Source organism: Halichoeres trimaculatus, unplaced genomic scaffold (genome assembly GCF_033239565.1).
Source record: "Halichoeres trimaculatus isolate MK-OKI-2021-1 unplaced genomic scaffold, fHalTri1.1 fHalTri1_scaffold_23, whole genome shotgun sequence".
In the NCBI taxonomy this organism is placed as follows: Eukaryota; Metazoa; Chordata; class Actinopteri; order Labriformes; family Labridae; genus Halichoeres; species Halichoeres trimaculatus.
This window is the reverse complement of record NW_027437201.1, coordinates 12868626-12878841: the sequence shown is the minus strand read 5'-3', so window position 1 is coordinate 12878841 and position 10216 is coordinate 12868626. Positions and strand designations below refer to the sequence as shown.

General features: G+C 43.6%; 3 protein-coding genes across 4 annotated transcripts; 1 reads left to right on the top strand and 2 right to left on the bottom strand.

The window, feature by feature from the left end:
- Window positions 1–244: 244 nt before the first annotated feature.
- Window positions 245–2482, bottom strand: amz2 (archaelysin family metallopeptidase 2). Its single transcript, XM_074662912.1, has 5 exons — window positions 2344–2482; window positions 1610–1898; window positions 1252–1425; window positions 988–1116; window positions 245–771 (listed from the first exon to the last, which is right to left on the bottom strand). The coding sequence occupies exons 2-5, from the start codon at window positions 1896–1898 to the stop codon at window positions 374–376; spliced, it is 990 nt and encodes a 329-aa protein (XP_074519013.1). The 5' UTR covers window positions 2344–2482; the 3' UTR covers window positions 245–373.
- A 448-nt stretch (window positions 2483–2930) lies between these two features.
- On the top strand, window positions 2931–5542 carry LOC141785150 (uncharacterized). Its single transcript, XM_074663306.1, has 3 exons — window positions 2931–3574; window positions 3917–4022; window positions 4303–5542. Exons 1-3 carry the CDS (start codon window positions 3558–3560, stop codon window positions 4558–4560), a joined length of 381 nt encoding a protein of 126 aa, XP_074519407.1. The 5' UTR covers window positions 2931–3557; the 3' UTR covers window positions 4561–5542.
- Window positions 5543–5632: 90 nt separating this feature from the next.
- Window positions 5633–10157, bottom strand: tepsin (TEPSIN adaptor related protein complex 4 accessory protein). 2 transcript variants are annotated; one of them, XM_074663181.1, is made up of 13 exons: window positions 10068–10157; window positions 9614–9686; window positions 9270–9361; window positions 9064–9157; window positions 8880–8947; window positions 8711–8792; window positions 8314–8385; window positions 8016–8207; window positions 7737–7923; window positions 7515–7628; window positions 7347–7425; window positions 7120–7254; window positions 5633–7024 (listed from the first exon to the last, which is right to left on the bottom strand). In XM_074663181.1, the coding sequence occupies exons 1-13, from the start codon at window positions 10104–10106 to the stop codon at window positions 6398–6400; spliced, it is 1854 nt and encodes a 617-aa protein (XP_074519282.1). In that variant the 5' UTR covers window positions 10107–10157; the 3' UTR covers window positions 5633–6397. The 2 variants fall into 2 exon arrangements, with proteins under 2 accessions (XP_074519282.1, XP_074519283.1); XM_074663182.1 differs by having other exon boundaries at window positions 8016–8204.
- Between the last annotated feature and the right edge of the window lie 59 nt (window positions 10158–10216).

Below are 10216 nucleotides of genomic sequence, written 5' to 3'. Positions count from 1 at the left end.
CTGGCATGTGTGACCACACTCACGGACCCAGGATCAAGTTATTGTGTTTGTTTATTGTACATCAGAGTAGGGCCTTACTAAAATTTTGTTGTTGGAAGAAAACGAAAACAACAACAACCACAACAAAACACTTTTTGATGCATAAATGCTAAACTTTGTTGGGTCATCACACAAGGAACCTTCCTGAGATCATTTTCGTTTACCTCGTATCTTTCAACTATTTTGAAGCCGACTGCGACTTGTATCTTCCGAAGGCAGACAGGACAGAAATCCAGAGGTCTCCGATCAGACTCCTCCAGGTGGTTTGAGCCCTGCATGATACAATTCAACCACTGGCAATGTTTGATGCCAAACATGTGGCCAATTTCATGGGTCATGGTCTGGAAAGAAACACAATATCAGCAATTTCTAATGACCCAAGGACACACACACACACACACACACACACACACACACACACACCCAACAACAACAACAACGAGCAGTGATGGTTTTTCTTTTCCCTTATCAGCAGTACTGATTTAGGGGACAGAGTGTCTTTGGCAAGACCTGTCAAAAGTTCAAGGGGCAAAAATTTTGCAATCAAAGAGGAATATTTGTTTAAGACCTTGCAGGATCGAAGCAGCATAGTGCTGCTGATGGGGGGAGTGTAGTATCCATCAAACACAGAGTAATCTCCCTTCTTTAGTTGAAGTGGTCTCTTTAGTCTGCCAGCGTAACTTCTGCTGTAGAAGTTGTCGTCATACCTGGCAAAGCTGAAAACTCCCATTCCTGCAAGCACATTAGAGCAACAACTGTGACAAAAACACCTAACAACACGGCCAGAATTGTTTGTAAATCACATATGCTCCATCTAGTGGCAGCTCAGCCATACTGCATGCTTAAGACTGCAATTTGGTACAGAGTATTTCCTAGAACTAGGCAGATGTTTTAACGGCAGTTTTACAGAATGTTGAGGTACTTGTCGGCTCAGTGATTATATCTCACCCATACTGAGAGAAGCCTGCCCAAAGACAAAGTTCCAGGAGTCTTTAGGGTAAAGGTCGATCATAGTTAATCCAACAATACAGAAAGCATCTTTTGGTTTCTTTTTCTCAAGAAATCTCAGCAGGTCACCTAAAAGCAAAGAGAGAAAACAAAAACAAAACATTGTTGTGCATGTTCAGGACAATACTCACTCCTTCAACCCTTCCTTCTTATTTTAAATGAAAAGTGGCCCAACACCTGAAAGGAAGGTCAGACCTAACCCACCTGTAAGGATCTGGAGGTTGTATGAGTTGCTGTTAATCCTGAAAGAGCATCTTGTCTCAGCCACAGTCACTGCTGGCAGCAGCTTGACAGAGAGCCCATAGAAGAAAGCCTGGCAGTAGTCTCTGAGCCAGTCCACATATTGGTCTGTCTGGGCTCCCGAATCCCCAAACGAACCTATGAAAAGAATATAATTGCAAAAGCCCACCAAGGTTTAAATATAGTTTCTTAGGGCCTTGGCATTTTTGGTAATTACACATCATAAATGTCTTGATGTATTTGTTTAATGATGAGTAGAGTGAAAACAACCCCTCACACAAAACAATCCTAAAAAATACAAATGCTGAGCCTGCAGACTCACCTATGGTTTGAATATAAATAGTATTGCGACTTGCATCAGGGGTCACACGGTAAGGGTCTCTGTAGAAGCTCTCAAAGTCTTGAGGCTCCTCAGGGTGAGCAGGGATCCAGTCAGAGTCAGAGTGAACAGTGATGGGCTGGAAAAGTGAACCTGGCTGCCCTGAGTGAAATCCTTCCTCCAGAAGACACCGCTCATCCTTACTGTACTTTTTATAGAGTTCAACTAAGTCCCGATGGTTGGAGATCAAAGCTGTTTGCAGGGTCTCCGCAGAGTGCTGAATCACCTTCATCTGGAGAGACAGCATTAACATGTCAACAGATTAAGTCATGTTAAAATTTACAATGCATTCTGCTAACATACACTTGTTTATCTTTGCTTAGACTCTACTGTCATTCTCCATACGAAATTTATGCATAGGCCACAGATTACCAGTAAAGAGATACACTGCAATAAAAAGAATTACGCTGCAAAAAGTGAGCAAGGAGTGGCAAGGTGCAGCAGGTGATTTACTGTATGTTTTGTTACATTAATGGCACGGCCACTTGAAAATAAAAACAGTTGATTTACATTGTTATTTCAAAACCGTAAAGAAAATATGTTTCTCAAATTACTCAACTCCCTGGACAGAAAGTTGCTCACTGACAGTACTACAGTCCTGTACTAGCATTCTACCAAATTAACCAAGCGTCGCAACAACTTGTTCCAGACTATAGAAAAATACATGTTACACGGACCTCGTTAGATATCCACCAAAATAAATAAGTTTTGATGCCAAAAAAAACTTTAATATTGTTTAAATCCACTCAGGTTGACAAGGTTCTTCACCACTGTGTTAACACCTCAATTTAACAGTCTGTGGTTGACACCGGAAATGGTTTCTACAAAGCACACGGTGCATTCAAGTGTCCGTTACATAGTCGGAGCTCACAGATTTAATCATCGTTTATCCACGTTAAGGATGTTTTATTTTTCTCCCATAGTATCAAGCTATACACCCCCCCCCCCTTGTTTTATCAAAAAGAAAAAGTCATGAACTATTGTTTTATCGAATATCACACATAATCGATAAATTACGCAAAACATAGTAGCATCACACGAACTACAGATAAATCTGTTGTCCTCAAGACAACGCGTTCCTATGTCCTTCATAATTTTCTGCACTGAAATCACGTGTGTAAGCTGGAAAGTTAAGTACCAAAGTTTTCAACCCCTTTCGAGCCGCTCCAGTTTGTGTTCGTGTGGTTACTATTTGAGACCCGTTTTTCTGAGCTTTCCGATTCTTATTGAATGCATCATTTCACCAATGACGTCACGTAAACAGGGGTCTAGCTCCTCACTCGCAGCGACTTTGACAATCAGAAAGATAGACGGGCTGTGACACAGCGAAGACTCTGGCGTTTGCGTTATTGTTATACGGCGTTTATTGTCTACGATTTTGTTGGACTTGTTTATCTCGTAGGCTGGACTTTTGTCAAGTCGAAGGAACAGTTAACTTCAGTTAACAGTGGGTGATATACGAAAGCGGAAGAACTTCAGTTCGCTCAGTCCAGCAGTTGTAAGCTAGAGTAGTTAGCTTTCCAATTTGCTGATTTAACGCTGGGAGCAGCTAGCGAGCTAGCTTCGTCTTGCTGCTGTCATGCCCTGAGTTCTTCGCGGCTCACGTAAACGAGAATAGATACCAGATATCTGGATCGGTCAGCTGGTTGTCTCAGATACACAGCACTGAGGCGTAGGCAGAGCGGACTGGACTATTGACAGGTCTGAATTCATCCACAGCAGAGGTTTGTGCTTCAGCCGTCTGGATTACTCATTCATACACCCGAGGCTTTCTGACGTTATGAGACTGAGCAGGGCCGTACCAACGGAGGTGGATCTGTGACTGTCAGACTCAGATCTTTAAGACAAACAACCTCTCTTTGCCAAATACACATCCGCCAAGACTGACGACATGCTGACTGACAGCAGGTAATAGGAATACTGTACATTTTGTTTTTAGAACAGGCTGATTGATTCACACGATGTCACTTTTAATGTTTATGTCGTTAATGCAGCTAAACCCGACATGATGCAGTGTAGGTGTAAATTCCACTCTGTGTGTAGACCCCACTGTGGATATGCTAATCAGTATGTCCTCGTGGGTCTGATCATGTAACTGCCTGAGTGTGAGGTGCTATTTTTGGTCCCCTTCATGTTCTCTCTTTCTAATTTTCTGCCTCCCCTCCCTCGCCTGCATACTTTCTTTCACACTGTTTCATGATCGCTCCTCTGAGTCAGAACATTCTGTGTTCCCTGCTCTGTTCTGCACAGGAAACGACACCGTAGCTGTGACAGTGAGGACGACCAACAGCTGAGTCCTCAGGCCAAAAAGTCAGGAGGGGGTTCCAGTCTGCTTATGCCAGATTTGGATTCAGAGGTGAGGCTGATTTATCTTTACAGGATCACAAATACATACTAAAGACGTTTTGATGAAAAATCTAGAAGATCAGTCTATCCTCGACCTTAAAATGCACATTCACTTGACATTTAAGGATACAGCCTACAGCCAGGCATCATGTACATAAATACACAGGACTCTGTGTTGCATTTGCAATGCACCATGGTCAGGAAGGAGCACTGCATGTTTTATTTAAAGCATCTGCATCCATCCATCCATGAACCCCTCTTTAGAGCCCATCTCTGCTCTGTGTTCACAGTCTTCCAGCAGCGACAGCAGTAACGGCATCAGCAGTCCAGAGAGAGCAATAGTGGTCACAGCTAGGCCGTGCATACACAGCCAGAACAACCGCATCACCCACAACTCCCTCAGCCCTAAGCCTGAAGAATCTGCAAGCTCCTCACAGCACGGTTTCCATGGCGACAGCAGCGGCGCCTCTTACGACCACATCAACAGAATCCTGAGGGAGGCGCACTTCAGCAGTCTGCAGAGCAGAGGGCACGCGGCCTCAACATGACCGTGACTCCTGACTCCTCTCCTGACCACTTTGCCCTTCAACCATCAGTGCTGACATCACTTGCACGGTGGCTCCTTGTTGAAAGCCTCAAGTGACACCCTCTGGTCAGGGCAGGGAGTGGGGGGACGATGTGTGGGGAGGTTTACAGATTTTTGGGCACAAAGACTCATCCCCACCTCGCCATGTTTCATTTGTCTAGACTATAAGCACATCCGCCTTTCCATGGCCCAGCCACTGTGGTTTTGTGCAGTATTGATGTGTATGTGTGTGTGTGTTTGCGTGTGTGTGTGTGCACGCACCCTTTGCACTTTATAAAGAGTCATCATTCTCTTTACATGCGTGCGTCGATGCGTGGACATTGTCATTGGTGCTAATCACAAGGAGAGTGTAATGATCCAAAGTGCTCGCAGACTTAAATAAAGCTAAGCACTTTACCTGAGAACTCCTCATTCTGTTTACTTTTCACAAAGTTTGTCTCATGTTTGTATCCAAAAAGGTGATGTTTAGATCTCACTCACAGAAGATAAATGACATTGGAGATTCTTAAAATAACCCTGTTGATCATACCTTTTGGTGTTTGATTGTTTTCTGAAACCAAAGCAGTAAAGTTTAGATTAAGTATTTCCAGTGTTGCAGGTCAACAAGTTTGAGGTAGTGGAACAGAGATCCTCCTGAGCCCCACCACCACCAAAGTCCAACCTCAGATTAGACTCCGGCTAATTATAGAGCTGTGAGAGCAGCGCTGCAGCTCCGACGTCACGGCTGGCTCAGTGCTCCTGAACAACAAAACAGCCTGAAGGAAAAGCTCTCTGAATCACTTTTTACTTTCTCAACATTTTACACAACCTGTGTGTGTGTGTGTTTGTGTGTGTGTGTGTGAGAGAGAGCCATATGCTTGTGGACCATACTTGACACGTATGGTTAAATAAGACCAGCACACTGTGTTGCAAATAAAGAGCGGGACGTTAAAGTGAGTCATATTTTGTGTCCTATTTGAAATCATGTAAGTCTGGAATAAAAGTCTGGCTGAAAGTGATCTCACTGATGATTGGATAAGAAGGCTGGATCAGGTTGGAGTTAGCGCTGTAACAAAAATACAGCAGGTTTTATTGTTTTACAGCACAGCCACGCTACGTAGCTTGTTCTTCATTCCACAGCAGCTGAGTTAACAACAGCGCATTAACGAAACATAATCAGCTTTTTAGTGGCTAACATGAGCAAACAGCTGTTTCTGTTACACTGCCTGCAGATGTTTTCATCCACACAGATTCTCACGATCACCAAACAGTTTTTAATCACACACATGCACTCTTTGATCACTCTCACAGGTGTGTGTGTGGACTTAATAAATAATCTGTAAACTCAAACATGAACGTAAACATAACAGCTTTGTACCACAAAAAATATGGAAGACAACTCTTTGTGGAGTCTCTAAGAAAAGCAACTGTAGTGCAAAGTACAAAGAGAGGGTGTCATCCCTCAGAGGTGTGGAGCGTGCTGCAGAGGTGTAAAAGTTGTTCCGGTTGGCTAAAAGGAAACCTGAGATAAATCAACATAACTGTTCTCAGGGGAAACTTCTGCACAATCAGACAAGTCAAGTGCTGTTTACACACATCCGTACCCTGGGTGTTACAATTAATACGAGCGCTCCTGATCTGCAGCTCAGAAATTTAAAAGAGGCACAATACACATAAGAACAAAACCCCAAACCATGTTTAATCTCCTTTCATATATTGTTAAAACAGATCTAGTTAGGTTTTAAAAATAAATAGATTTCCGATAGTTTTAAGGGATGACATCATTGGATTAACTGTTGAAGTCAGCTGTAAAAAGTTGGTCAAAAGTTGAGGAATGAGAAGGCCGACGCTGGTTGGCTGCCATCATTTGCTACTGAATTGCAAACTAAAGGAGATTCATCGCTCATTTTGCTTATACTGCTCTGCAAGTCGTCCAAACTGTTCGTCTCAGCATCTCTTCCACACAGAGGCCTCGTCTTTGTCACCAGTTCCATACCACTGAACAGGGACAGTCTGCTCGCGCAGGGTTGAGGCTCAGCTGGAGGAGAAGAGAGGCTCCAGTTTTCCTCCAGTTCTGATTCTTCCCCAACAATTATTTCATCCCCAGCAGCAGTCCTGACTGGCTCCATGTGTGCAATGTTCTGACCGGTACGCAATCCCTCTGCATCACTGTCATTCATTTCTGCTGAGGCGTCTATCCGCTCCATGAGAAAAGCAGAGGAAGAAGGAGAAGAAGGTGGGTGACTAAGTGTTTGGATACCTGTGGGTGAGACATCCTGCTTGTGATGGTTGAGGTTAGCGTTAAAAGCAGGACAGGTCGGCAGCAAAGGGTCAGAGCATGTAGATGTTGGAAGCTGATTGGATGTCATCTGCTGGTTGCTATTGGCTGCATCTTGCCTGGGAGGGTTAAGGCATCCACCCATGAGAGCCTCGAACTGGCGCAGGATCTGGTGAGAGGAGATAAGAAAAAAAACATGCTTAATGCTGAAACTTTGTCTTATCCACGTGAATCACGTTCAGTTTTCGGTGTATGTCTCCTCACCTTGGTGGCTTTGTTGGCCACAGGTCCCGAAGCCCCTTCACTCAGCTGACGCAGTCTTCGTTGTGTCGCTCCAAACATTTGTTCAAGAGAGAGAAGGTCAGAGGTCATGAGGCAGGACACGGCACACAGCGCTCGCTGGAAATTTAGAGGGAAGAAGAATCCGAATCAGAGTGTTTTACTACATTGAAAACAAATCTGGATCTCTGGTGAGTCCTAAATGTGGTTACCATCTTGACAATGTTTGATGGATCTTGAAGTTTGCTTGAGAGCAACTCTAACACAACTTCACAGTTGAGAATGGAGCACCTGAAGGAGGAAACACAGAAATTAACTGCACAAATAATATGCCAAAATGAATAAATGGTATCATAAGGGATCAGTTTGCGAGGACTGACTCTTTGATGAAGTGTTGGCTCTCCTCTCGTGACAGGAACACTCTGGATCCCTCAGTCAGTCTGTTGATGAGCGCCACCTCCTGGCCACAGTCCCCTAACTGCAGAGCCTCCACCCTGCAGCCAGTACTCACATTAAGTACTTTCACATAACTGAACAGTCAAATAATCATAACTCGCTCTGAAACGTGCAAAGATGTGCCGTGTGTTTAATCTGCTGCTCACCGTTCTGATAGGTCCCCACTGCTCTCTCTGCTGGCTCCTGATTGGCTCCCTGTACCGGCTGACTTGCTGCCCACAGAGGCTCTGCTGTTCACTGCAATATCCTGAGAAGAGTTATGAGAGGAGCTGGTGCCGCTGTCGGTCTCCTCCCAACCACCTCCCACCTGACCCGGGCAGCGCTGGCTCAATCCTGTGACAAATACACACACACCAGAGTGACACATCTTTCCACACACATGATGTGCACTTTTCAGTCCATTCAGATTCACATTAGCGGTTCACCTTTTGGTTTGCGAACAGGCACGTTGTAGGCACACGCAGGCACAGCCACCTCTATGGGAGCAGAGGGTGCGACCACAGCCCGGTAATGGTTGTCATGCAGACGGATGCCCTGGAGTTCAGTGGGGGGGAGCACAGCGCTGGCCACTACCTCTGCAGCTTTCTGGATCTTATCCAGGAGTGAGTCACTGGCTGCTGAGAGAAGCAGGTGCAGACAAAAAGGTAAAGAGACTCGTATACAGAGGGGAGGTTTGGATGTATTTTTTTGTGTAGCATGTATTTACACCAGTGTGACACTCACCTGTTCCTTGCTTCCTCGGACTGTATCCAAATCCTTGCATTCCGGACCTGTGTGAAGTCCCTGAGCCCATACCTGGATAGAAACACCCAGAGCAATGTTTTAAACAATCTCTCTTTTTTTTTTTTTTTTTTTTAAATCTGGCTTCAATTTTTAAGATCAGACTTTTTCTTAGAAGTTAAATTAAAATCTGGACTTTATCTCTGAGATTAAAACTATATTTCCAGAACAAGAATCAGAAGTTTGATCTAAGTGAAACTTTATAGAGCACAAGACTTAAAACTGGCTTTTATTTTTTTTAAACAGATCTAACGTCTAAAAAAGCAGCCTTTATCCTCTTCCTTGGATTGTTCTGATTTTGTCCTCTTAATTACATGGAAAACTCAATTTTTTTACTCACCCATGTTTTGGGAAGCTGTGTTTGGAGTGAGTGCATCACTTTTGGCTGTAAGTGTATCAGTGAAAAGCAGTCGGGCCACCTCCTTAGAGCAGACAACAGAAACAAATGAAAAGTGTTCATCCTTGTGAAATGCATGTGATTGATGTCATGATGAACTGAACCTGATTACCTGTGCTGTGTTTCTAACTTTCTGGTATAATGCTGAGCCGTGGATGGGATCAGGAGGGCCACTGTACACTAAAAGAGCAAAAAAAAAACAACAACAACCAACCAGATGGGATTTTAAGTTGGTGAAAGCTCAAAGAGCCTTGACGATCAATCCACTGAAAAATTGCAAAAGGTGAGCGCCTAACCTGATGCTTGCTGGATGAAGGTGGAGTTTCTCCGGAGTTCTGTGAGGAAATGGTTTGAGCCATGGCCACAGAGATGGACAAAGATTTTCAGCACCTGAAAGACGAGGAGCAGAGAAAAATAAATGTGAAAAAAAATGAACGCATAAAAAGAATGGGAAGAAAATTGTTGGAAATTTAGTCTTAAAACAAATAATCAATGTTCACACCTTGAGTTTGACATGACAGGACTCAACCTGCAGCCTTTCCAGAAGGTACTCCAACAAACATTGACCACAGCCTGAAGACTCATGGGAGATTTCTGCAATTAAATAATGGTTAAGGATATTTCCATCATGTGATCCACCTGTTTCTGATCTCATCACAGTCATTTTTATGTGATTAAAATACAAGACCTAATTCTGTCAATGGATTTCCAATCTCTGAACTAGGCCAACATTAAAATCCATACACTTTATTAAAAATGTAATCAAAAAAGACTAGATCCAAAATGTATCAAGTAAATCAATGTAAAACACCATGTCATGTATTTTACACAAGCTGCAAAGGATACTTCCTATCTCCTGGAACAGGTAGCCAGGACAGGGGTTTTCATCATCTGCAGTAGCCTTCATCAGAGTGGGGACCTTCAGGAGATGGAAATTATACAGTAAGGGTAAGGGCGAGAACCACATTGTTTACTATACAGCTTAGAAACGAGCACTAAGGTGTCATGTTATCAGAGTATCGTTTAGATTACTTTTTCCTAAATGCAATTATGATTAAAATTGTAGCTTGCTGTCATCATGTCTGCAGTTTTACTCTCACAAGCTGTAAACATACATTGATACAAGAGAAATAACCAGATTGTTGCTCCATTCTGTAAGCTAGCTGGCAGCTAAAGCTACTGATGGCACAACTTAAATAGATTAAAACTGACACGTTAACGCACGCTATGGTCGTCCTATTACATTCTTTCATCTGCTAATAGATCTGACTCCTAGTAATTTCAGTAAATAAACACTTACTTTCTGGAGGAAAGCTAATCGTTCCATAAATGTTGCCATGATTTAGCAATCCTGGCTGCGGGTTACTCATCTTCCTCCAAGGGGTACGAGCGAGGGGAGAGAGGGAGGGGCTTGAGGTGACAGCTGGCCAATCAGGGTAGAGCGAGCAG